Genomic DNA, 27,796 nt, shown 5'->3' on the forward strand with positions numbered 1-27,796 from the left:
CACAGCGTCTAGAGTGAATTTCCATCTGGTTGCATAGCCAGGCAGAAAGGTGGTGGCATGGGCAGGGCTGGGCTTGAATCCTCTCTAGACACCCCAAGGGATGTGTCACTTTGGCTGCCAGGGAGGAGGAGAGGCAAAGACTGCAGGAGACTGTTCTCTATGCGCCTGCGCTTCCATCTCCCAGTTCTCCTCACCTCCAGATCCCTGCTGCTGTGGTCCAATTTTCCAGCTTCAGTTTGTGCTTTGTCCAACTCACCCTGGCATGTTGTCTTGGCTCCTTTTCCTCCTGCTGCACAGATTTAGTAAATGGCACACTGTTAGCAACCCCTGATAATAAGTTAATTCTGCTTTCATTTTAGTAGCTGTGGAATGTCTAAGATATTATATAATTTGGATTTCGGGTATAATCCAGGTGACACAACACCCTGTCACAGTAATGCAAAACCCAACACTTCTATCTCATAGTACATTACACTTCTTCTTTATCTCCTCTACACTTGTGGCTCTGGACATCAATGATGTATCTGTTTACTCTGCATTATTTACTGTGCAGTGCCATTCATGATAATACATTATTGCTTGCATTCTTTAGATATTTTTCCTCTGTGAACTCCCAAAGGGGCTCAGGAGAAGGAAATGGGCAGATTTCAGAAGGAAAACCCTGTCTCCTTCATCTGAAATTTAAACTACCTGGACAGGAAAAAAACCTCTTCCTTTCCCCTTTCACTATATTCTCAGCACTAGTGTAAAGATGGGATATTTTATAGGGAAACCCACATAGCAAGTGGCACCATATGTGATGCTGAAACATACTACTCTGTTAGATGCTAATAAGTGTGTCTAATATGGATTGAAGCTGATGGGTCCACTAGTTGGATTCTAGGCATGCTATGTAAAAGAAGTGATTAAGCCTTTCATGAATTAAACAAGCTAACACAATGGAGGCCACCTGTCAAAGTGTTTGCCATAAGAAATGCCAGTGCGAAAATTATCCAAGAAGGAAGGCTTTCCCAGGAATTTGAATATAAACACAGGGCTGAGATGTCAAGCGATTTCAGAAGTAGAAAGCAGTGAGGAACTAAAAGATAGAAAGTGAACTCTAGTTTTGGGCAGACAACTGGATGGGATGGGTAGACTGGAATGGTGCAGAATAAAATAGTCAATTTTTTTTTCCTTTTTTCTGTTTTGTTGCAGAAAAGGGTCTTTAAGAACATTTTAAGTAAACTCCAGTGCACTGAAGAAATACCTAGCACATAATGAAAGAAGCTGTGATTCCCTGTGCTTTCAACTCATCACTTAAATCACGCAGGTGATTTTTAAGGGGTACCCAGAAGCCCAGGAGAAAAACCCATTGAGTCAAGATGTAATTGAGTTGAAGAAACTCTTATGTCAGGTGATAGAAGTAATTACAAAACTCAAATGTTGGCTAACATATTTGAAATTGAGACTGAAATGGAACTTGCCAAAAGCAATAAAAATAGCAGTCTGAAGCATTCCAAGAAGTCAAAAAGGGTGACCTTTCACACAAGAGAAGAGCTCTGATGAAAAGACTTTGTTGAGTATGAGAAATCAGAGCAGATTGCTCTCCCAGCTTCAGATGTCAAAGTAGACTGGCAGTTGGTAGGGATACAGCAGATTTTTTTGAGGAGTCTGGAGTGTGCTCATGACAATAGGATCTACAGAACTGACAGATCAGCCTCAGAAAGACATTAAAAAGATGACACAGTAGAAAGAACTGGGAAGTGAACCACCTAGAGAATGTAGATGGAATGGGGCATTACCATATGTTCCTAGCTTTTTCGGAATTCATGGAAAGCAGGAGGGGTCAGAATGCAAAGGTCAGATGATCCTAGTTCACGGGATAGAAAACGTCACTTCCTCTGAAGGACAAATCCAAAGCTCATTTCTCTGAAACAATAAGACTCATTTGTTCCAGGTGAATGGCTGGGAAGTTAGGGGAGGGAAGGGCATTTCCCAAATCCAGCTGAACCGGTCCAGCTCTGCTGATGCTGCAGAATTCACCCAAGGAGGAATTAGCTAAAACTAACACAGCCCCCTCATGGGCAGTTTGGAAGCAGCTATCCCTCAGAGCAGCCTGAAATACAGTTAAGAATTAATAAAAACACGGATTACCTCCAAATATCAATAAGGAATTCTAGGATGAATTAGCAAAGGACATGGCTGTTCACCTTGACCTAAGAACTGCAGAATTTGATCAAGAAATTAATGCCAAGAATCCTCACAAATTTGGAGTATGGATTTTTTTTGCTGCAGCAGCAGTGTACTGGAAAGGAAAATACCTCTTGTGGGGAAGTTTGAAGCTGGTATTTATCCACCTGGTAAGTGCAGCTTGCTGTCTAGTAAGTGTAATGGAAAGGGAAAGGGGACAGTAATCCTGGTTTATCTACTGTATGAAAGGCTGGAAACAAAATATTGGTTTGCAATATGAAACAAGAAAATGAACAATTCAGCAATGCAAACTTTATTGGTAATATCCGCCGTCCGCCTGCTCCAAGCCGTGCAGCTCTTTTAAGGGAACTATGAGAGACAGCAGGGCAGGTTGCCTCAGACACCATCCAGGCTTCTATTGCAACAGAATAACCTGAGGCTACCATTTCAGATGGTAGGGTGGCATCACCCAAACTTTGCCCCCTGCCTCACCCACAAGCCAATTTGTTGCAACAACCTGCAGGTGTTAGGAGAGGTTTTGAGTGGGTGGACGGAAATCAAGGTAGCAGGAACATTTGTGCTTTTGTTGTAGTGCTGGGTACCACTGACACCCCATCCCCGGGGCACAAACCTTCACCACCACTGGCATCTTTGGCAACAGCTTTTGAAAATACTCTCCAAATCAACCTTAGGCAGTTTGGAAAACCACGACTAGTTTTTGCATATAAGTTTAAAGTATGCTTCTGGGGTTTGTTAAGAGAATATGAAATATTAAAACCTGGGTTCAAGTTAAGGCAATTCAGTATCTGTAGCTCTTTGTATATACCTTTGAGAGAAGTGTTTTGTCATGGGCACCATTCACATAGCAATTGTGCCTGTACTCATACAGCTATTAGAAACTGAAACAGAAAACATCAAAGCACTAAAAATAGTGACGGAAGGTGCCAACGAGTTAATAGTCAGGGACACAGCTCCTGGACAAGCGTGACCAAAAGTAAATCTTAGATTTGTTGTTTTCTTCTATACCTTCTGAGATGGTGATTTGCCCTGCACAGCAGAACAGATCTTGGCTTTTCTTTTTCACTTACTAGAGGATTTGCAGAGCAGGAAAAAGGGATTACAATTCCTCTCAGCAGAAAGTAATCCTTTTAAGTTAGGTATGTCAGCCTTCATTGAGAAGTGTGGGAAAGTGTGTGTTACTTAAAATGCTTGACAGGTCTCAGAGAAACATGGTGGCAGGAAGATGTGAGCAAAACCCCCAGTCATGATTACAATGGCCCCCAAATCAGAGACTGCTGGAGGGAGCAGTGAAAACAGAGCTCAGGAGCGAGGACTGATTTTAATGTTTATGCACCTCAGTAAGCTCACAGCACTAAAGTCCAGAATTATGATCTAGAGTGGTATTTGTTCATTCAAAATTAATGGCAAACACATTTTGCATTTGCAAGTCTACTTCAGAGAGATGGTGGTGTTGTCCTGCAATTTTGCTATGCATCGGTATGTTAGCAAGACATCCACATAAAATGATGGATCTGCTATACCTGATACATATTCTGAGCAGCTCACACTTACTTCAGTACAAATTGTTCTCTTCAGAAAGTTATAGTGTTATTATAATGGTCACACCAAGCCCAAGATACGACTTCTTGTTATGAGTTTCATGGTATAGTTTAGGAGTCCGAAGACCTGGACTGGCACTATCAGCAACGCTTTCATGGAATAATCAGCAAGGTTAGAAACTATTCCGGACCCAGTTGTTGCAAAATAATTCAGGCTTAATATATAAGGTTGAAGAATACTCAGAGTCCAGCTGGACCTAATCTGAGCAGCTGATGAGATCCTACTGACAACACAACAACAAAAAACTATTGGGGATTAGAAAAACAAACTTCCAAGTAATATGAGAAGAGGTAAAGCAAATGGGCAGGAATTCAGCAATGGAAAATCCACACTGAGAAGTATTTGAGGTACAGCTGTGGACAAATTAAACTAACAACATTTAAAAATCCCACGCTTCTAATAGAGCAACATAAAAAGCAATAGCTGACATGAAGGCCTTGAAAATGCTGAGAAGGAGGATGATCGTGAAAGTACAAATGAAGTGGAAAGTTAACAGAAAAAAGAGAAACAAAGCAACAAATTGCATAAAATAGCACAATATATTATCAGGCCATTCATAATGTATTTGTAACAGCATAATAGCTGCACATCTCTATTGTAACTGAATGCAATTTTATTCACTCCAATTTAGCAAAGGACAGTCAACATAGTCATTTTAAATCTGTTGTTTGCAATCCAATGTAGTATCTTGACAGCTTTTAACAAACAAAGTGCTTCACAGTAGACTGCTAGGGACAAGTAAAAGAAACAAACCCAGGGCCAGCAGTGGAATACGTAAAATACATGTCTTTCAGGAACGTACTGCACAAGAGCTCTTTATTCTTTCTTATTTTAGGAAGCCCACATTTCAATTTTGCTGATATTATACGTAATTCTTGCATTTGTCTGCTACTGAATTCCGTCCTTCCCACCTCACCCTCAAAGCTTCTTATTTCTGCATCCTGAGTGACAACCCCAGGTGCCTCTATAGAAGATATTGCAATGCAAACTAGTATTTAAATGGCCTGCTTTGGTGAAATGGTTCTTTGTTTGCATGTAACTACTCTCCTAACATTCACTTCTAAGAAATACTCTCCATATGGCTGGAATATGAAGGCTTGGAACTACTTAAACGGGTAGTCTGCCATGTGTTACATCAAGGATCAGATCTCATGGCACATGGAGAGGCTCTTCTTCCACATTTTAGGATGGCCATCTCACCTGTTCATCACTTTCCTACAAAAACATTACTCTTCTCCGATTTTACTTTAAGTCAATATTTACAGTACTGTATTTAAAATACCCAGTCAGGCCTGGGAACTCATTGTAGTAGCAGACTGCACAATGCATTTTGGAGCTCTCCCCTAAATTAAAACCTACATATAATATTTAGTTCAATAGCATCCAGAAGGTACTAAAATAGTCAAAACAATCTGAAATTCCTTTTAGCATGGCAATTCACAATTGGGTTTGAAGGCAATTTACAGACGAACACAGTTGGTTGATCAGATTTGCTTTTATCAATGGAAAAACTAAAAAGACGGCGATGATGGGCTTATTTCAGCCAGATTACATGGGCAAATTAATTTCTTTCTGACCTCGCCCAACTACCCAGACTAGAGGACTTGTCAAAGCTCACCCACATACTGCTAAACAGAAACCTGGGTGTGGGACATGCCCCGACACATCATCCCGGCATCCCCCGGTTCAGACATAGCTATTGAGTGTTCTGTTTTCTCAAATCCCAGAGAGAGAATGGTAAAGACACACATTTTCTAGCACTGCAAATACCAGAAGTACTTCACTGCCAATCCCAAGAGGGCTCATTACCTGCGAGCCACCTGCAGAGGCCACCCAGTTGAGATGGGTGATGAGCGGTTGGCAACAGCCCCATCAGAGGAGGTGTCTGCCGGCAGTACTGCCAAGATGGAGGATGCTCCTCAGGCCCACCAAGGGAGAAATGTTCAGATGCAAGAATGGGAGAAGGAAACTTTATAAAATATGCCCTAAGCACATCATTTGGTTACCAAAGCTGCAGCAGGAAAACACCAACTCAACAGGTTTCTGCTGCATTTGTTCCACATTGCATTGAACAAGAGAAGATCCCCAGTGTCAGTGAGACCAGGAAAAGCAGCACATGGGCCTCCACCTCACCTGATCTGTCATCTTTGGGAGGACAGCTCTGCTCAAAGGGCTGCTTTTCTTACTGAACTACTGAGTAATCATAAGGGAAAGTGCCTAATTAGTACCACTTGCTTTGATTAATAAAGACACACATAAAATGTCATAAGTCTTAATTGAGGAACAGAGGTTATTCAGAGAAAAGCAGGCAAGTAGTTTTCACGTCTTTGTGTTCATTTCTCTTCCTCCTAGCTGAAGAGTGGAAGAATATAATGAAAAGAGAAATTGCTTGTCAGAAAAGGTGCTTTAAAATTTATGTATTCCAAATTTTCCAACTTGCTTTCTCTAATTTGATTTACTTTCCATCATTTGTGACATTTTGAAATTTGAATTTTTGACTTGCTGTTGAAAGAAACCAGCTCTGCTTCCCATCACTTTCACCTTCAGATTTCATTTGCAGAGTTAAGGGCAGTGGACTCGGGAAGCTGGGGAACACGTGTGATGACTAATTGTTAGAAGTTATGGTGACATTATGTACTCTAATAAGGAATATATTGAAGATAATGAGTAAAAGGATTTAAAGCGATGGACATATAACCTTGGCTGTCAGCATCCTTATGTAAACTAAGTTGGTAAGTCAGCAAAGTTCCATTGATTGATGTCCTTAAAGTGAAGTAGCACACCCAAAGAAGATCCCTACCTACTGAACACACACAACGAATTTTAAAGACACTATCTTTAAATGAAGGTGAGAAGACTCTTATCCAATTAAGACATAGGTAGGAATGTTTATGTGTTAGAAAGGAAGGGTTCAATGCAAGCCAATGTATAAATAACTGAAGTCTTGGAAAATGAGGTGTGCTAGATGAAATAAATATATTGGCTCTGCATGTAAGATTGGCTTATTGCACACACGGTATCAGACCCCGCTGTGGGACAACACTTACACAAAGTATTTACAGATACATCATCTCCATTCCTCTTTATTTTAGAGCTTTCCAAATGTCTTACACTTCATACCTGTACTGAAGAAGTGAGCATTTTAAGTTATTTGGAGGATGAAAGTGTATTCCCCCAGACAAGACCGCTCCTCTCAGAGCAGTACCTGCTGCCGTGCGAAGAAAGGAACATGCCGGGTGCCAGCGACGAGCACCCGCTCCACCCGCCCGAGCACCAGGAGCCCGGCAGCGGTACCGGACGCCTGTTACCCCTCCCCAGCCAGGCCACACGGGGTGCCCCGTCCCCAGCCCGCCTTTCCCGCCGCCGCCGGCCGGCTCCACCCCGCCACCGCCCCCCGCTCCTCCCTCCTCCTCCTCCCGCGGCAGCCATGGTGCGGCGCGGCCGGCGGCGGCGGCGGCGGGCGGCAAAGGGCCCGGCGACGAGCCGCGGCAAGGTGAGACGGCCCGCCGGGTTGGGCACGGCCGGGCCACGGGGAAATAGCACCAACCCGGCCGCTTTCCGCCTTCCTGGGGCGGCGGCGGTCTTTGTCCGCTCCCCGCGGGACTGTGGGGTGGGCCCGGGGGGCGGAAGAGCCGCCCGCCGCTGTCGGCGGCACCGGGACCGGCGGGCGGCTCTTCCGCCCCCCGCGCCGCGGTCCGTGGCCGGGACACACGGTGCCGGTGAGCGCGGGGGCCGCGGTCCCGCCGGGCGCCCTCCACGTGGCACGGGACTCCGGAGTTGCGGAGCGCCGGTAAAGGGGGGTGGGTGGATGGATGGATGGAGAATCCGCCTTTAGGGCGGCCACCGTCGGTGTGGGGGAAGCTCCAGCGGTGCTGAGTCCTGAAACGTCCCTAATAAAGGCTGGCGGGTAGCTCATGGGGGAAGAGCTTTGTTAATTAATTAGTTTCTGTAAGCCTGGGGATGTCACTTTTGAAATAGCTTTTTTTTTTTTTTTCCTGCCCTCTTTTGTTGAAATGCTGGCGATGCCACAAACACATATTTGAGTCGCCTGAATACATGTGAGTATTTATAAGGCTGGAGGCTTAGGGAAAAACACAGACGTGCTTTGATCGGCACATCCGGATGCAGTCTGGTCCAAGCCCAGCGCGCTTGGATGTGTCATGCTGCTTGTGTGGTTCAAATCTTGAGTGGTGGTATGGTGAGTCTCCTGGGTGGATAGGGGGATGGAGGGAAGAAAGAGAAGGTCAGCATCTTAGTCAGCTCTTGCTGATGGAAGATTAGGGCTTTACATGTCTTTCTGCGGAACAGGAGGATTGTAGAAACACTGAAGCGTTTGTCAGGACATCTGTCCTCTCAGGGCCTTCGTAAACCTTCTACCTCTGTCAGGCTCTCTGTTGGCAGAGTGCAGATAAGGGCACTGTGTAAAGCAGTTTGGAAGAAACCTTATTGACACGGTAGAATAGATGCAAATGGCACAAACTTCCCACCTCTGGTGCTATAGCAAGAGGCTCTTACTGTCTGCAAGTCACCTGTCTGCTGCACAGCTAAAAGGGTGTATGTACATTGTTTCTCTTAAGGCTCAACAATGGGGAAAAGGACACAATCTGTTCCAAATGCTTTCCTGTTTCTCATGGGAGCTTGGTTTTGGCCGAGCAAGGCCTTCTGCTGGCTCTTGCTCGTCCTGGCAACACACTGGTGAGCAGTGAGTTCAGTCCTGGCCGAACCAGAGGGACATACTGGTGGAGGTTTCCTTGTCTCTGAAGTCACGGGTCATCTGCTGACTGGTAAACTAGCTTGTTAGTGAGTACGTGTCCCCATTGGAAGCAATCACCAAAGAAGTCAGTGGTACAAAATTGTTCTGGATCGCAAGACCTGCAGTTCCATTTGCCATCCCAGGGTCTAATTTAATAGGTCCTCACACAGCGGCTTCAGTACACGAAGCTTGTTAAAGGGGTGCTGGCTGACAAAGCTTTCACACCCAAAAAGCGTGGATGCTGGCAGTTCAGGCATGAAGAAGCAATGTGTTACATGCCTGTGACATGGTACAGAGTGTTTGCCTTGGAACGCTGGGGCTTGGTAAACAATTGGACACCACCACAGATGAAAGAGATGTTCTTGAATTGTGCAGAATTAATTCAGAAATAGCTGTTCCTACTGTCTTGATCAGCGAGAGATTAGGTATAACAAAAGAAGAGAGAGCAGCAGTTGACACAGGGCTTGGACTGAGTTCCTAAGCTGGCATGCTGGTGTTCATGTTATTATCAGTGTTTTTGAAAAATGGGATAGTTTCCAGGTAAATGTTGCCTACAGAAGGTAACATTTTAAATGACTCGCCATGTGATTATGATAGTCGAGCATTCTTTATTTTAGGATAACGTAGCTTGATGGGTTTTAGCCTAGTTGATTATTAGTTTAAATAAAGCAATGTAGCAATCATACACTACTGTTCCGAAAATAGCTGAATTTACTAAAATTTAATGGTGTGCTTGGGTTTACCAGTAGGTTGACTGGAGTGAAAATTACTATAACTTTTTGTGGGGACAAGGGGAACCACCCTGAAAGTCCCAGGAGCTGTTGTTGTGATGGATTTACAGGCTCAGGCATAACCCATCTTCACCTTCATTGGAATCAAAGTATCCCTGTGAAGACAGTAAAACTGTGTGATGACTGCTGATTTTAACACTTTTTCCTTCTTTTCTCTGAACACTTATTTGCCTTTCACCCTGGTGCCACTTGTGCCAGGAACATACCTCACGTTCCAGGTTTTGGGTTTTTTGTGCTCTGGTGCTGTGGAGAAATTGTGGAGATCATCTGGGATCTTCCTTGCCTTCCTAGATGTCATTGTTGTCCTTGAGTTTCAGGCTGTTTGGATGCTGTTGACCGTGCATCTGGTTGCGTGATTCTTCTGCACTGTCATACGTGACTTTGCCTCTCTTTGCCTTCCACATCTTTCACATGTTTGTATGATGTTTAAAATTAAGCTTTCACACAACACTGTTCGGCTTTATGATTCCACTGGAAAGACCAGGATCTTGACTTCTAAATAGTTTTGGGTTTTTGGTTTGGCACCTATCACCATTCTGGCTTGGTGCCCTCTATTCTTGTAGTGCTGCCCATAATTGTCAGCCTTGGAGTGCTTCCCTGTTTGGTTGTTATTTCAGGGCTATGAGCCAAATCCAGTGCCTTTAACCCTGTGTGGGGCTTGGACTTGCCTCTGTACTGAGCCCAGGACAAGTCAAGTGGTTTTCCAGTGTATGTTGAAGGTGCGACTTCACGCAAGTTGGGTTTGTGAGAGTATGTGTTTGAGATTAAACTGGGATTATTTCACTTTGTCTGAGTTTTAGTGTTACCAAAATTATCTGTCCTCTGCTTCAAATAGGAATGCCCATACATTGTGCAAACTTGAATGAGGGGAACACAGCCCAACTGTTTTTTTTTTTCATGGTAGGAGCAAAACTAGACAATTGCATCTAGCCGCCTTTCTCACACAGTGTGCTCTCCTGATACATCATGGTCAAAGAAGAATGTGCTAGTGTGACAATTGGCAATGAAAGCGATATGTTCAAACACTTCTTAAAAGAATTAAATATGGTTGACAGTGGCATGGAAATAGCTCTCCCTCCCAGCGGAGCTGTGGCTGTGCATGCACACAAGCCTTCCCTCCTCGCAGCCTGCCATGGTGCTGCCTTGCAGAATGGCAAGTTGCATTGCTTTTGGCTTTGCTGTCAGGAAAGTTGCTTTTTTGCTCAAGACACAAGAAGTCTTCCTGTTGATGTAGAAAGTAAAACGTCTCACCCTAAGCTTTTCTTTTTCTCCTTGCCTAACATGGCAGATGGAATTCATGGGGACGGCACTTGGAAAAATGTTTTGACTGGTGGGGGCCTCAGGTGCCTTACTTTTCCCATCACTCACATGGTGAGTGCAGGAGAATCACCAAAACAGGTCTGTCACCCTTGGCCCTTGGTGACAAGTCTGCCAGCCCCCAGGAACACATATAGGCTGCTGCTCCTCGTTCTGCGGGAACCATAGCTCTCCTCCCTGCAACCCAACAAACCCAGCTATGCTCCTGGGGGGTACTGGTGGTAGGTTGTGGAAGTCAGAGAAGGGAAAACTGAGAGATGGGGGTGTCTTGAACTTTGATCTTTTGTTGGAAAAACATGGTGAGGGTTGGTTATTCTGGCAATTGTGGGATTGTGTGCTGTTTGTAGCAGGGAATGTTTTTGATTGATTTCGAAAAGTACTTTCTGGGTGTTTTAAACAAGTAAGTGTATTTTGTGTGCAAAAATAACTGAGCTCAATAGCTATAAAATTTCCTACTAGAAATATGACTTGTTTTTTTTCAGCAGCTGTGAATTATTTCTGGCTTTTACTAGATTTGCAGTACTACGCTTCTTGTAGAAAGTATCTTTAAAAGACAGTATTTCTCACGTCTCTGCAGCACTTCAGCAGACCATTGTGTCTGAACCTGTGGTCTGTTCACATTGAAACATTTTCCCTGAGCAAGCTTGAAATGTTCATCACCTCTTTGCCTTCCTGCCTTTCTTAGGGGTCTAGCGGGACAAAGATCCTCTCTTGAAGTAAAATGTTTAGAATAGATTAATATTTTGACATTTGTATTTAGGCAGATGTATATTTTCATTCTTGGTATATGCTACTTTGTTGACAGAGTTAAAATGCTAGGCTCTGATGCTGATTATAAATCAGTTTCCAAATGTATTTTAATTGAAAGTTAAAGATGGAAATCTTGGTGGCTTCCAGGACTGCACAAGAAATAACAGTGAACCGACCCATCACAGCAGAGATGTTTGGTGCAGGATCGTCTTTGGTGTCTGTCTGCTGTGATTTCAGGTGTAGAAATACTGGCAATCAGCAGGCTTAGCCATGGGGGTGCTCATTTTAAACTCCTGGAGGATGTGTCAGGTCTCGTCTGTTATTAACCTAAGCGCCTTCGGTGAAATGTGGACTCATCGATGACTGAATGGGATTCTTTGCAGTCAGGCTACAGTGAACAAGTCACAAATTAAACATCTTTGAAATTCTGCAGTAAGTTACTTAAATCAGTACCTTCAAAAAAGGGCTTCTACTGGGTAAGAATTTTTTTTTTCTTTGTTCAAAATCAGTAATTACAGCCCCATAACGGCCCCTCTGGTGCAGATGCAGAAGTAATAGACGAAGAAGAAGAAATTAGTTAGGCATACAGTAATCACAGCAGTGGCTAACCCAGCTGTACAATAGCACATGAACTAATGCAGTGGCTCCTGGAAACGATTTATTCATAGCAACGAGGCTCACAGCTCCTTGTATGTTTTTCTTCTAAAATGCATAATGTTTCATTTTTAAGGCTGTTTTGTACTGAGTGAATTCCGTCACAGCAATGGAGGTGGATTCTGGGTGTTTGTTGTAAGTGGTGATGGGGAGGGAATATCTGAAGGGGTTCAAATGTGGACAGCAGGACTCCTGCAGCAGCAGGGCGCTGGGCTGGGCCATTATATGCCCCCAAGGGTCAGTTGTTCAGAGGTCACCTCTGCTTTTGGTTGAGCAACAGTAAATCAGTTTTCTATCAGTTTGCATCAGCTTTATAAAAGTGGAGCAAGAGCAAAAGTAAGCCCATGCATGCCTATTACTATAACTTATTTCAGAGAGTGAAGCTTTGGTCAAGGTGCTGCTTGCTCTTTTAATGGAAATGGAATTTTGTCAGCAACATTATTTTTGGAGAACGAATCTCCTTTGGGCCATTTGCCTTGGTACAAAACCAAACAAAACCAAACAACAACAACAAAAGACAAAATAATAATAAAAATAATTATATGGGGCCCTGTATGAGTAATCTCGGTTGTCTATGACAGCGGACAAGGCAAGCTGCTCTCTGTTCTGGAGTTCATCTTGGGGAAGTTCTCTTGAATGTTCAAGAGACCTCCTTTGGATGGGGGGCTGGTCCCTCACTGGGCAGCTGCTGATCCTGTGTTTCTGAGAGCTAGTGAGAGAAGTGAGAAATCCACTTGTGGCTTCAGCACACAGCAAACAGCAGAGAGGTTTACTTCAAGTAAGAGTAATGAGCATGATGTGTGCATATGGTTCTGGGGATGTAGAAGATAAATATCTGAGTGCTAGTGAGTGATATGGACACTTTTCTACCCAGGCATTTCTGTGAATGTCAGAATGGTTTTGCAGATGATATTGAGATGTGTAAAATTGTGTTCTGAAACTTGGCAAAATGCCTTCTGCCTCAGTTTTTAAAGCTGGATCTGTTCATCCCATCCTTCTACACACCAAATCCTAAAGCGGCCTAGGCGGGAGCTGTCTGAAGCCTTCCTTGCTGGCCCGTTACGTGGGCAAGTATAGCCAAAGTGCTTGGTGAAGTACATGGCCAAGGGAATGGCTGGATGTTGTGGTATGAATCTCCTTCTGTGCTGGGACTGGACTTGTAGAACTCTAAAGTTGTGACCTTGGTCACCTCAGAAGGTGCAGCTGCCTGTCCTTGGCAGTGCTTCCTCCTGCAGGCTTCTAGCAAATGAGAAATGAGTTTGCAACTTTCTTACCAAGTATAGTGGAAAAAGCCCTGTGGCAGTACTGACCAAGGAGAATGAGTTGCTTTGGGTTTATTTTTGGAGTTAGCCAGATGTCTGCTAAAATACGTAACAGTACTGTTATCAGATCTAATGGTAAGGTTTCTTTGTACTTGATTAACGTTGCATTATATCTGACGGTGTGTTCCTCACCCCTGAGCCATCATTGCTCTGTAAGAGGAGGAGCTGTGGTGGGTTTCACTGCAGATAAAGGGTGCCCTTAGCACGTGCTTGCAAAGATGAGGCACACACATATATTTTTATGTCTGAGAAATACTGTTCTGTGGAGTTAAACCCTGCATGTTGCATCCCCTCCCTAGCCACAAGTCTGGAGTCTGTATTTAGGAATTAAACCAGTCTGTACAGTATTTTCCTGGAGTTTAGCTAAATGAGGTACGGTTTACATGTAGCATATTTTGTGACACAGATTTGTACTTGCATAGGAGTATAAAAATAAGTTGTACTGTTGCCAAGTTGAATTTTCCTATTAAGTTGGCCTGTCTGACTTGTATCTTCTGTCTCCCTTTGAATCAGAAACAGATACCCCAGGATGTGGCTGACATTTTTAATGCTCCCAGTGACAAAGATTTTATTGGGTTCCAAGATGATGCTTCCAAACAGAGGTTGTTGTCAGAAGACAGCTATGCTTGTTTTGATCACCTGGAGTCAGAACAAAAGGTAGGAATGTATTGCCGTGACCCAGTTATGCTCTTTAGGTGCAGTATTACTCTGAGCCTGTGTCAAGGCTTCATGAGCCATATCTCACAGAAAACCCCGTAATCTGCAGTCCCCATATTAAAAAGAAATGTAAACAAACTTACTATCCTTCTTAGGATTTAATGATTGCTTTTAAAACTCTATTATAATATAAAAAGGGAAATGTGTTTCATTAGAAAGTGAGCTTAAGTGAAGTAGGTAAGTAAGTGTAGCAAACAGAAAAGAGAGAATTACCATCCTGGTCTGGTGTGCTCTGGATACATAAGACAGTGGAAATACATGATAATAGATGGGCATTTGTGAGTGTGCAGACTTCAAGGTATTTATTCCAGAAATGTATCTCAATGTTGTTTCTGCATTAATTTCTGTCAGTGCTGTATCTGCACTAAAATCGTGGTTTGGCGGTGGTGACCCACAGAAACCATCAGCTCCTGCTGCAGTTGTGCAACTTGCTGGTTCTCCGCTCTCTTAACAATGAAGTAGCTTGGATCAGCATAGCAATTTGATATTTTTCAATCTCTGATTTGGTAGCTGGTAGTACCAGCTGAATTCACAAGAAAGGAAGAGAACTGGTGTGCCATCTTGGCTGCCAGAAATTTTAGTTTTTAGTCTTTTAGAAGCTTATAATTATATAATTGGCAGATATGGGCTAATGTGCTAAAAGATACTTTTGTCAGATGTTCTGTCAAAAAGGTCCCTCTGTTCCATTAATAACAAAATGGAAAATGCCTTTTCCTAGTTTGTCAGGTCAGTACGTGGTTAAGAGGTGCTGAGGAAAAGGAAGATGACTAGAGTTAGCAAAGGAAACAGACAGGATGAGGCTTGTACGAGTATATGCTATTTCTGAGCCTTTGTAGGCGAATGGCCTTAGGAGAGCGCGGAAGCCATTTGGGGGTAGAGCCATGATCTGCTATGGAGAAAGATGGTGGCTAAAACATAGTGAAATATTCTGGTCTCTGAATTGCTTTGTAATCTTGTTGCTAGACAGTGGTCTTGATAACTTCAGAAAACGGGGAGGTAGCTTGCTCTTCTATTTGTGACTTTGTGTGGAGCATGAAGAAGGATCAACGAGGAGAGTGGTGGTGATGGAGCCTGAGCTTCTGCTGCCTGCTTGGGGACTGCAGGCACCTTGCTTTGCTTCTCTCTGCCTTGGTTTTCCAACCCGTGAGATGGAGGTGATGATAATGAACTTTGCTGCCAAACATTTTTAAATCCTCTGATGAAAAATGCTGTGGCTGAGCTTGGTATTGTTAGTTGAACATGCCTTACTGGGAATCCCAGTGAGACTTGTTCCAGATTTACAGCTGGCACTGCAGCCTTCCTCACCATTTCTTTGTTTCTCTTGGGCTGAGAATTATTTTAAATCTCCATCAGTATTGAGTTTAACTCCTTTACGACTAAATGGCACAATAAAAACTTTATTTTGTTTTTATCCTGAGTTCCATCCATTTATGGTGCCAAACACCACTATCACTGAGAAAGACCATAGGTCCTCGTTGTGCAGGAAACTAAAAAGTTTTGGTGGGAAGAGCAAAATGATGTGAAGTTCAGAAAAAATTGTAGTTGCTGGGAAAGGAGGCAAGTCAGCTGCCCTGCTGGGGTAGTGAATGGGATGTCAGTGCATCAGGTGTTCCCTTGGATGCTGATGCGCACATACATTAACAAGTAGCGATCTCTGTGTGTCTGCTTTTCCTCATGGCTTTCTGCAATCCTATTCCCCAAATCTCTGCCCTTCTGCTGACTTTCAGCCGCTTCTCCTGTAGGTATGCCTCATGCATCTTTTACCTTGTGTAGACTTTTCTTCATAGGTGTAACAGCATAGCTCTAAATGTGCTATTTTTAGTCAATTCAGCTAGCAGCTTATTCGCCCCCACGCCAGCCTTCATTGTGGAATTTCATGAAAACACAGAATGCATAAAAACTTCAGTTTCCCTCCAAGATATGCAATTTAACTTCAAAGTAACTTCCCTATTGTGTTTGTTCCTTTCTCAAGCAGCTGCACCGCAGCTATCAACAAAAGAATAATGTAATTTTGCTCAGAGAAAACTCATTCCAATTACCCGTAATAATTTGTAGGAGATGTTTAAGTGTAAAGAAACAGCATATGCAGTAGCTCCCCGCTCCCTTTCCCCTGTAAGTTTTTCCACTCATCTATTGTATCTGTTTTTCACCAGATATTATCTTAACGTAAAGAAGTGTGTAATTAAAGTCAGGAAAAGGAGGGAATTAAAAGGAAGAATAAAGATATTTAGCGAGTGCATCATATGAAAGGTCATTTTTGTATCTTGTGTGGGAGGAAGAAATAGCAGAGGAAAACTGGGGAAACAAACTTAAGTGAGTGTGGCTGACTTTCAAGAGGCAGGTGCGCTGTGGACATGGGTTATATTCTTACCATGAACAAGCCTTTCAGGAGACTAACAAGGATAAGTTCACAGATGGTCTTCTACTAAGTCTGACTGAAAGTAGGGAAATATATTTCTGATTTAGTAAATGCATTGTGTTTAATTGGTAGGTAATGTGCATATCATGAAGAGAGTCTTTATGAGATCTTAGTGTGTTTTTCATGGCCTGACTTTTTTACTTAGAATCATAGAATCATTTAGGCTGGAAAAAACTTCTAAGGGCATCAGATCCAACTGTTAACCTAACACTGCCACGTCCACCTCTAAACTATGTCTCTAAGTGCCACATCTACCTATCTTTAAAACACCTCCAGGGATGGTGACTCCCCCACTTCCTACCTGTTCCAATGCCTGACAACACTTTCCGTGAAGAAATTTTTCCTAATATCCAATCTAAACCTCCCCTGGTGCAACTTGAGGCTGTTTCATCCTATCACTTGTTACTCAGGAGAAGAGACCAACACCCTCCATGCTACAGCCTCCTTTCAGGTAGTTGTAGACAGCGATAAAGTCTCCTCTCAGCCTCCTTCTCTCCAGGATAAACAGCCCAGTTCCCTTAACCTCTCCTTGTAGGACTTTGTTGCTCATCTTTGGACTTCCAAGTCTGCAGACAGAAATTTGGGATCTGTGTATTCTAGAACACATTTGAATGATAAACTGCACCACTAAAACAGAGAGAGTTAAGCATTTGGAAGGTGGGGGGGATGTTAATCAGGCTGTTCAAAGCTTTGTGGTTTTGTGCTGGTATCTGTCACTTCAATGATGCTGTAACAGCGTGAGGAGGAGCAAACTCCATCTCCAGGAGCATTGAGAGCTGCTGCAGGAAGAGGAGAGTGTTGTTTCTACTGCTAAGTGAAAAAAAGGAGGGCTCTTTCTTACTGTGGCTGTAGTTTGTATTTTCTTCAATACAAAGCCATTCAAGGCCTGCTTTTTTACATCCAGAAAAGAACACACACAACAACATGGTAATTTACACATAAGAAAACTGATAGTTTAGTTTTATTGGGTAGTAGTGAAGAAGAGGAGGAAGAAGTGAAGAAGAAAGTTTCCCCCCACAAGCAGCTCAGTTAGAGCCTTGTGCTCAAAATGAGGAAAAAAAAATCCTGCTGAGTTAAGTAACTTAATGCTGAAACCCTTCTGCTTTTTTTTTCTTTTCCTGCAAAGTGTGTTCACAGCACATGCCACCTAGTTGGTACCTGCTTGAACCTCAGAACCTGTTTATTGTGAGTGTGTGACTACTTGGTATCTGATTCTTTCTCACAGCTATTGGCTGATATTTTTACAGGGCGTTCGATTTCAGTCCAGATACCTCACTGAAGAACTGCGGAGGATTTTCACTGAAGACACTGATTCTGAAACAGAAGCGTTTGAAGGCTTCACTTCAAGCGAGGTGGATGTGAACAAGAAAGGAGTTCTGGTAAAGGCAGTCACCCACGCATGAATGTATAGGTTGACTTTATTTTTCTCTGTCTTTTCTGTGCAAACTTCATGTTCTAGTAGGTTTCTGATACACTGTGATGTTCATTCTTCATGCTGAAGAAAAATATGTATTGTATTGAAAGTGGAAAAAAAGCTTTATTTAATGTAATATCCCATGTTAGAAATGAGAACTTGTAGACTGACTGTGTTGGGCAAGATTGTTCCTCTGAAGACAGCCTTGTCTGTATCTCAGACAATATTAATACGCAGATTTTGTGTTGGTCTCTGCACAGGGAGAAGTTATATGCTTTTAAAAATTTGTTGATTTAGGTGAATTTATGACAGTGCATTCAAGTGGTGAGACTGCTGCCTAAAATTAGTGGTTTAAAAATTACCTTGCCTGAATCACAGCTGATGATGTAACATGGGATTTTTTCCTGCCTGTAGGCAACAGAGTCAGATGTGAGTGATGAAGAACACGATAATTTATTGGGTAGTGAGGAAGAAGAGGAGGAAGAGGTGAAGAAGAAAGTTTCTCCCAAGAGAAGGTTTGGCCTTCGTGTTTCCTTTCAGTTTCCTACCAGAAAGTCATCTGAGAAAAAAGTGCCTGAACAGGCTTTTTCTAACTTACCTCTAAAGAACAATGAATCCCTCACACCTCTTTCAAAAGAAATAAGCTGCAAGCGATGGGACAAACTAGAGGGCTCTGCTTCAGAATCTGAAGAAGACATTAAAGAAACACAGGAGGAAACTTCCAGTGCTTTGCTTAAGAGAGCCATGAATATTAAAGAAAATAAAGCCATGGTAAGAATTAAGAGCAGTGCTTTGTTCTCCGACCTTTACATCTGAGTACTTACTTTCATCACACTTGAATTTTAGATACCTGTCTGGTGCTGTGCTGAGACTTTGGGAGGATCTCATGGTGGTTTGTGTTTGACCTTTTCAACCTTGGAAAACCCTAGAGGATCATTAGCACTCAGGCAGTTATCCCTAAAATAGCCTCACGTAGGACTAGCCTGCACGAGTTTAAAAGCAAAGTTGTATGTGGACGTGAACAAAGTTACAGATGCCCCAGTTTCAGTCTTACATTCAGAACATGTCAGAAAACCAGCTTGTCCCATCAGGTGGTTCGTGGTGTCATTTACACAAGAGTTTCTGGGTTTTTGTTTGTTTCTGAGAGATCTGCTGCAGTTACTGATTGGAAAGACAGCTAAAAACTGCGGAGGATGATAAATGTAATTTTTCAGTTGTGTGGCATGTGATGTTTAATTGTTCTTTGCTGTGTATCTACTGAAAGTGTGTGTGTGTATGCAGGCACGTGTAGGTGAGGGAAAAGAGACTCTGATCGTTCCCTAATGCATTTTCCTCTGTTGTCCAAAATGCCACCAGCTCTCTGTAATTATCATGCTGCTGTGCAAACCTGAGTTGATGCTGGGTCCTCAGTGGCTCCTTTGATTTTACTATATTGCAGGAAAAGTTGCGGCCTCCAAGCAGCCTTGGGGCTCAAGTACACCTCTTGGATGTGTGGGCCTACAGCTCTCAAGTGAAAACTTGCTTTAGTTTTCTACCTGTTTTTCTAATCATTTTTCCTCGCTGCTATTGTGTTGGTCTTGCTGCCCTTCCTTCTGACCTCCCACCCTTCCTTCTAGTTCAACCAGTGTGAAATTCTTTAGCATCTTAGCTGCGCTACTGTAATGACATTGAATAGCTCTTAATAAATGTCACTCTGAAGTCCTACCTGAGAAATGCTGCTATCCAGCTTTTGATCTCGTGATTGGTATGGCTGTCCCAGGGACAGCTAGCAGCCTGACGCACCCTTGCTGTTGCTAGCTTTTCAGAAGATAGCCTCATCCTGGCCTTACAGAACAGATCCATATTTTTTTTGGATCTGTTAGTCACTGCTTCTGCTCAAAGGCACCTCCAGGACATCTCCTACATGGTGCTTCTGATACTGCATATGCCATGGTGTGGGGAACTGCCAGCAGGGCTTAATTGTTTTATGACTTTGCAAATGAGCGTGTACCCATGTTGCTTTGTGTATCTGCACGAAGCAGTGGGTATTTAGCATTGCTGGCTGTGGTTGCAGTGTCTGTGGAATCAGCGCAAGCTCTTATGATAGGAAAAGGGATGTTTCTAGCCATTTCTACTAAGGACCACTATAAAATGTCAAGCCAGGTTTCCCTGCTGCAGTGTCAGTGTTTAAGAGGACATGTTGTTCCCTGGCAAAAAGCACAGATATATCAGCAGTCACTTAGTAAAATACTTCACAGGAAACATGTTACAGTCCTCTACTAGAGCTTCAAGGGCTCTTGCTGCCAAGGGCACCCCTGTCTTACTCTTCTCCCTCCTGTCATATGAACTGTGAATTTCTCATTGTTGGTCATTGATATCATAACCATGTCGTAATAGGCTTCCTCGGTGCTGCTTTAACAAAACTGGTCTAATTGCCAGTAAGAAATAATGGGAGCTGTGAAGTTAGTATTGCCTGCAAAAGTTTTGTGCATTCAGGGGTAAATGAGCCCCTTTTATGAGCCCTACTTAAATAAAGTGCCTCCAGAAAGGTTTCATGCACTGAAACTTCATATCTTTAGATATAATTCAGGGTGCCTGCAGAGAGTGGATGATATGTGTTGCTTATTTGCAAGTTTGCAGTGCGTTTTCAATGCGGCATCACTGTTGATTTCAGCTTGCCCAGTTGCTGGCAGAACTGAATTCCATACCTGACCTGTTCCCAGTGAAAACGCCCGCGTCGACTCCTTCGGTAAGTCCCCAGTACCAGCTAGAGCTGACAGGTGTTTTTGCTAGACTTAGGATTAGTATGTTTCCCAATGAAACACCTTCACCAATTTTGTTCTGGTTTTCTTTGGTTTTGGTCACTCTATTTGTATGGATTTGCTGTTGGTCAGTATTTATATACCAAGGGTTACGTGAGGACACGGAATTTTGTAAGATAATTCATGAAGAAATACGGAGACCAAGGTTAGATGCTACTTCATAGTTTTTGCTCCAGAAATGCTTTTGAGATGCTAGACAAATGTCTGTATATATGGGAATACAGAAGAGTAGTTGGTTTGTGTTTAGATCCTGCTAATTTCCCAATTAATTTCCTCTTGGCAGGCTTTTCTTTTAAAATCCACCCTTCCCAGTAGAGCTATGTTGATGAAATTCAACCAGTTCAACATGAACCCAGGATAATAATGTAGTTATTTCAACTGGCTTTTCTTGGCTAGATGCAGAAAACTGTCAACCCCTTTGGGTTCTCTGTAGAGTGATGTTTTTCCACATGTATTATAAGATGAAGAAATTTGAGGAGAAATTCCAGGGCCATGTCTTTGGGAAACTCATATAGAAATGCTGGTGTGCTGCTTGTGAGGTGTAAAGGTGAACCCAAATTCTAGAGTCTTTGAAAGCCTGTAACCTTGCTAGCTCTAGTTAAATGCTATAGAAATGTAAACATCCTTTGAATACATATGTAAGCCTGCTACTTTTCTTTATTATCTTTACTTGAGGAGGGAGCAGGGCATCAGGAGTATTCTAGTTATCTCTTCTGCTTGGTGTTTGACTTCCAGCCTGTCTCCTTGTGATGTGCCTTTCACTTCTTTTAAAAGAATTAACTAAAGAATATGGCAGCAAGCAGACTTGCTTCCTACACCTTGTTTATCCTGTCAGATGCAATAGATGCCTTTATGGTGGGTGTCCATGCAGCACTTCTGTTGCATTATGTCTGCATTATTTCATGCAGAAATTGGCAGGTGTGACAATAGGAAAAGCAAATCCTGTGCCTCCTAGTATTTTCCAGATCTGGGAATCTGGAAGTAGGAGAAGAAACTTATTAACGGCCTTTCAATTTGAAAAATACAAAAGAAAATAAACTTCAATTCACGTTATTCCTTGAAGATGCATTAAATATGTGGCAAAATCTGAACCTTCTGCTGCTGAAGAACAGTGGGAACTAGCCCTTAATATGCCATACAAAAAATGTTGGTATAGTTCTGTGACATTAATTTGCATAGAATTTGACACTGAAAGTGTGGTGTTTTAAAAAGAGCAAGAAGGTATGGCGTGTAGGGAGAACACTTAAGAATGCTAGAAATTGGCGAGGTTTGGCTTAAAAATAAGGAGTGGGAGAGGAACAGATTAGTTCATGATAGCACAGATATTTTGAGATAATTTCTGGTGTTTAACACTACAAACATAACTGAATCACTTTATCTTTCCAGAAACAGAAGAAAACCCCAAGGAGGACATTTTCTGAAGGCCAGATAACACGTCGCATGAACCCAACCAGAAATGCTCGTCCACCAGAGAAATTTGCCTTGGAAAAATTTACTGTTTCGGCTGTCAAATTTGCAGAACACTTCCGTAGCTATAGACAACAAAACCTCTTGAAGAAGAGACTCACTCTGGTATTTGCCAGACTTTGATATCTCTGGTAGTCAGGGATTAGGAAACACTTATTTAAATTGCTGGTCAACACTAAGAGCAGAAATCACATCCAACAGAAACTTAATGAGAACCTTTTTTCGGGATTAGCTACAGAAGAAGTTGTCTTCAGGCCTTCGTGACTCATCTTTTCCCTGCTAATTGGGCTCTATCTGTGACCTGTGTTGTTACACATATAACAAATCAGTTTACTTATGGTCTATTATTTATTTATTATCTGAAAATTATTAGAACCCACAGTGTAGAAGGCCCACAAGTGGCAAAGCAGTGGGGCTGGAGGAGTTGACCAAGCAGATCTCTATCTTCTGGCTCAGGAAAAATCAGTAAAAACACTTCTCTGGAAATAGTGGAGGGAAGATAGGAGTTAGATAGCTGAACCAAGAATGAATGAAGGGAATCTGCACTAACCAACTGCTGATGTACTGGCTAGCCATTCAAAAGTTGCAGGTTTTGTTCTTCCCCATTTTTTTAAAATCTGTTTTTTTCCCTCCTTTAGCTTATGGTGGTCATTTGCTTTCGTTATATTTACTGTAGAGCCTTTTATGAGGAAGACTCTTTAAGTTTGCATTTGCATGTGCTGGATCCCAGTTCTGCTTGTAGGAGTGAATGCTGGGCATAGTTAAAGCATTATAGAGGGAACTTGGCTATTGAAAAAGGAGTAGCACTGAATGAGAATCTGGAGTGGTAAATGGCTATTTTGAAGACAATAGAGCTCATCTGGGGTGAAGGACAAATTAAATGTTAAGAGTGGTGTAGGGCAAAGGCTAAGGACCAGATAAGACATGTACATGAAGTTTGAAATCTCATGAGGGGCAGAGTGATGATCCATATTTCAGGTCAAAGAGAAAGATATCTGGAAGGAAAAAAAAAGCACTTAATAGTGAGTGGAAGACTGTCTTCAAAATAACAAACAGTATAATAAGAAAGGGCTGTGTATGGCAGTACTCACCTAAAACTTCAGTAAAAGGTTTTTTCTGCAGGACATTAGAGGTTGTCATTGAGGAAAGCAATTAGAGCATGCTAAGAGATTGGACAAGCGAAGCATGGGAAGACAGATGGTTATGGTTCCTGATTTTGAGGGGGAAGAAATGGAGTATGAAGAGTTACAATGGAGGTGTGCAGGGAACGCAAAGAAAAGGAGGGAGCAGAAAACCATGTTAGGAATTTATGGAAACAGAAGTAGCAATGATGGGAAGGAAGAACATAGAAACAATAAATAATAAAGGAAGTAGAGAAAAGATTAGGGAGGAGAGGGAGAGAAATAGGCAGAGATCATTTGGAAACTCTATTCTTGTTCTTCCAATGGTCTGTAAGCTCGTAGCTTGTCCCCTCTAGACCGTGTATGCATTATAAATGAAAGAATTTGTCACCAAGTGCGGTGGCAGAGTCTTTGGGAAAACAGACAAAAGGCGTTGAGATGAGTTTGTTTAGCAGGGGGATTGTGGAGTGCGCAAGAGAAGGAGATCATCAAAATATTCATCTCACCGTCCAGTAGAGGATATTACTGAGGAGGACTTGGACAACATTGCAATCACTGTTAAAGACAAAATCTATGACAAAGTTCTAGTAAGTGGCTGCATTTTTTTCCATCTATTAATTTGAAATTGAAAGTCTCTTAACAGTTCATGTGGTGTTTGCTGAAAGGTGTGTGTTCTGGAGAGTGCAGCGCTGCATTATTATATTACACAAGCACAACTTTGAAAGCTTTGCCAGGCTTCCCTGGGCTTGCCCATGCTGGTTGATATGCCCCACCAACTTTTTGCCTCTACAAAGAAGTGCTTTCTTGCCATAGAATTGTTAAGTAGAATTTGCTGTAGCTATGACTCACTACTGATAAGACTTGGCATCCCTTTTATCTCTCATTCTCACTTAATATAAATGTGGTGGTGGTGCGGGGTGTACCATTAAATAATTGTGCTCCTTGTACCCTGTGGAAGCAACATTTCTGTACAGGCTGGGTAGTTTCCAAAGCTCTTGGTGGAACTCTTCCTCCTTTCCTTCACCAGATTTGGCTATTATTAATTGTCATAAAGATCTAGATGATGAGCTTGCTGTGTGTTGCATGCTTCATTGTGTTTGCAGAGATGAGTCAAGAGGTCATCTTCTGAAAAGTTTTAGCTTTTTCCTAGATAGAGGGGAAGATCAGAACTGCAGCATGAGGTTCATGTAGTTTGAGACAGTGCAACTGAGGCCAGGCACTATCTCTGTGAAATCCCTAGCATCTCTCCAGATAACTATATGATTTATCATAATAACAGAACTTATGGTTATTACTAGGATTTTCATTGCTGATTTTGACTTTGGTTTGAAGTTTGTCCTTTGCTATCAGCAGATATATTAGGAAAGTCCAGCAACAGGCATTTAGGGTGTCTTTCATACATACATATTTCTCCTCCTTCCCAATTTTAGGGTAGTACTTGTCACCAGTGTCGACAAAAGACAATTGATACGAAGACAATCTGTCGCAACGAGGGCTGTGGAGGAGTAAGGGGGCAGTTTTGTGGACCGTGTCTTCGAAATCGATATGGGGAAGATGTTAAATCAGCCCTGCTTGATCCAGTAAGTATCTGTTCTTGGTCTTGGAAAGAACATGTAATGGATATGGTTTTCTTAGTAAGCTGCGATGAATATATGCTCATGATAATGTGGTGTTCAAAGCTTTTTGCCATGGGAAGGTCTGTAGTACTGTTATGATTGACACTGATTGTGGTGGAACTCGAGTGGAAGGTGCTGGACCTGGGTTACAATCTATCCAGCTTCATGCTTTGAAGCTCCACTTGCTTGCCAGATAGTGAAGGGAAAGCAGGAGAGCTTTTAAGAAAAGGAATCTGTCCCCTTTCAGAAAAATGCCAAAATGTACCCTCTTTTTAATGCTCTCAGTAAGGTGGCATACAAAGCAGATTCCTTTTTTCAGATTCTAATTTTTAAATATCAGAAAAAAGGAGAAGAATACCTAAAAGTCTTAGAGTTGTGTCCCTTTTCTCTGTTGTCCCCTGAGGCACTGAGCCAGGAGAGAGCACAGGCTGCTGCCAATTCTCTCTGTCCTCAGCTTGTCCTGGGACCTTGTCTTCCCCACCTTTGCATTAAAGATGGGCTTCTGGGCTCTTCCGAAGGACCATGAAGAACTAATGGCCCAGTGTGGCAATGGCTGCTATACTGTAATGCAGGCTGTTTGCACTTGCACCTCCGTGTCCAGTTGCTGAGCAGCTGGGAGATGCCTGGCTCCATGTACACGCTGAGTAATTTGGTCTCAGGAATAGGGCTATGCCAGCAGGCAGAGCCAGTGAAACTTGTCACAGTGGGTACCCCTTATTTTTTAGGGAGTTTGTTACAGTCAGCTTGACATAGGATGAGTTATCATTAGGCATTACGCATGGCTTTAGTCTTTTTAAAATTCATACTGAACAGATCAGAGCGCCTCAGTCTTCAGAATCAGAAGTATTCAAGCAAAAGGGCAATACTTAATAATTTCTTTAATCCTGCAGAATTTGGAAAGTGTTAACAAGGTTGGTTGGCTGGCTGATTCAGGCTTTCAAAACCTTGCCCTGAGCAATCACACAGTAAGGAAGCCATACTCTTGTCTGTCTAAGCAATGCAAAGGTGAATACAACCTTACTCATGGCTTGCCTTTACCCCCCTTCTTGTGTTTGCCCCCTTGCAGGCCTGGATCTGTCCTCCTTGCCGGGGGGTGTGCAACTGCAGCCACTGCCGCCGGCAGGACGGGCGCTGTGCCACAGGCATGCTCATCCACTTGGCCAAGTTCTACGGCTACAACAACGTCAAGGAGTACCTGGAGAGGTGAGGGATGTGCCCTGTGGTTGTTGCTTTCTAAACTGTTGTAGCCCCTTAAATAATCATTGACTCTGTGGCCTGGGGCAGATCCTGGATCTATGCGAAAGAAGTCTCTTGTATTTGAGATTTCTCCTAGGCTGAAATCAGCTTCATTGAAGTGAGTCATGTCTGTGTAAGCAACTCATTTGCTTAAGAAATTGAGGTGCTTTTCCCCATCTGAAATCCGTATTGATTGTATCAAGATATAGAAGTGCTGGTTTAGAAGTTGTCATCTTCAGAAATGGAAATGGTCTGTTTATGGGGAATCTGAGTTTCCTAAAAAGCACTAACATTGTTTTCTCACATCTTCTAGTTTACAAAAACAACTGGCGGATGACAATTGAGAACACTGAACTCAAGCTGGGCCTGCAGCAGCAGCCTGATACGTTGACAAGTTTTGACTTCAAAAGGTTATTACTATATTTTATATAAGATAGAATTGTAGAGCATAGTATATGCTTTTCTGTGTTGAGAACTTTTTGATTGATGTGGTCTTATGCAAAAGATCTCTCAGGAAAATGTTTTGGTAGAGAAGTCTACAGGCACAAACCTGTACGTTAAGTGAAATGGCACTCTTGAACCTTGAGTGGTTAATTTTTAATAGAGCTACATGACCACATGATGGAGAACTTGGTCAATTTGAGCAATATTTTTATTTATATAATTGTGCAACTTTGCAGAAAGGGTTTTAACAACTACCTGTAAAGCACACCCCATCTTTAAAGAAACAAAAACCCTCTTGTATTCCAACTTGGCCATAAAGATTCTGTTTTCCAACCCTTGTTTTCTGAACCTGTTCCTTCTTCTGTAGTTTATGGAACTTGTCCCTGCAGAGAAGGGAAGGGTTCTTTCATCTCAATGCCCTTATATTCCAACCAAACCTGATGCAACCTAACAGTGGGAGGATTATTTTTTTTTTTTATTCCAAAGTGCAATTAGTCACTGAAACATGAAAGTGGAAGAGTGTTTTGTAAAAAAAATAATTAAAAAAAAAAATTAAACATCATCCCAATAAAGAAAAAGAATTGCTCACCAGCAGTTTTTGTGATGCACCTGGTTACTGAACCAACTACCTTACAGCAATCGTAACTGATTAACTAGTTTAAATCATGAAGTTCAGAATTATTTTTTTTAAATACAGTTCGTACTTAGATATTTTTTCATATGTACAATCAAGCTTTCAAACAACTTTGTTTAAATGCAACATTTGTATTGCAGTATGATTATGTTAAAATTACTGTAAGATACATGTTTCATTTTATGAAGAGAATAAAGAATAATGAAGAGGAGCATTTTGTGAGTCAAACTACACCCAGATGCTGATGTTTCCCATTTACTTTACCATAGCTGCTGTAATGAAGGAGTGCTTGCAGATCAATAATCATTATGTAGTGAAACACATGAACACAACACTGACGGATGAGGAAATAACAACATAGAGCACATGAGTGTTACACTAAGGAATGTGTTTTTGTGAGACAAATCTGCTGCTCCAGCTGACTGTGAAAAATATTTATCTCCTTTTGCTTTAAGTACAAGGCAGATTGAGAAAGTGGCACGTACTAATTAAAGCTTAGTACTAAACTGCCAAGAGCAAGGCTACTCCTGCCAGAACCCACTTAGGTGGCT

General features: G+C 42.3%; 1 protein-coding gene across 2 annotated transcripts; it reads left to right on the top strand.

Annotated features, from left to right (window-relative positions):
- Positions 1-7,018: 7,018 nt before the first annotated feature.
- CDCA7L (cell division cycle associated 7 like) lies at positions 7,019-27,484 on the top strand. 2 transcript variants are annotated; one of them, XM_065832913.2, is made up of 10 exons: positions 7,019-7,282; positions 13,890-14,033; positions 17,760-17,891; positions 18,341-18,697; positions 20,580-20,654; positions 22,114-22,299; positions 23,768-23,902; positions 24,746-24,895; positions 25,998-26,134; positions 26,481-27,484. In XM_065832913.2, the coding sequence occupies exons 1-10, from the start codon at positions 7,019-7,021 to the stop codon at positions 26,509-26,511; spliced, it is 1,611 nt and encodes a 536-aa protein (XP_065688985.1). In that variant the 3' UTR covers positions 26,512-27,484. The 2 variants fall into 2 exon arrangements, with proteins under 2 accessions (XP_065688985.1, XP_065688986.1); XM_065832914.2 differs by having other exon boundaries at positions 7,197-7,282; positions 23,771-23,902.
- The last annotated feature ends 312 nt before the right edge of the window (positions 27,485-27,796 follow it).

This window comes from Patagioenas fasciata, chromosome 2, assembly GCF_037038585.1.
Source record: "Patagioenas fasciata isolate bPatFas1 chromosome 2, bPatFas1.hap1, whole genome shotgun sequence".
NCBI classification, from domain to species: domain Eukaryota; kingdom Metazoa; phylum Chordata; class Aves; order Columbiformes; family Columbidae; genus Patagioenas; species Patagioenas fasciata.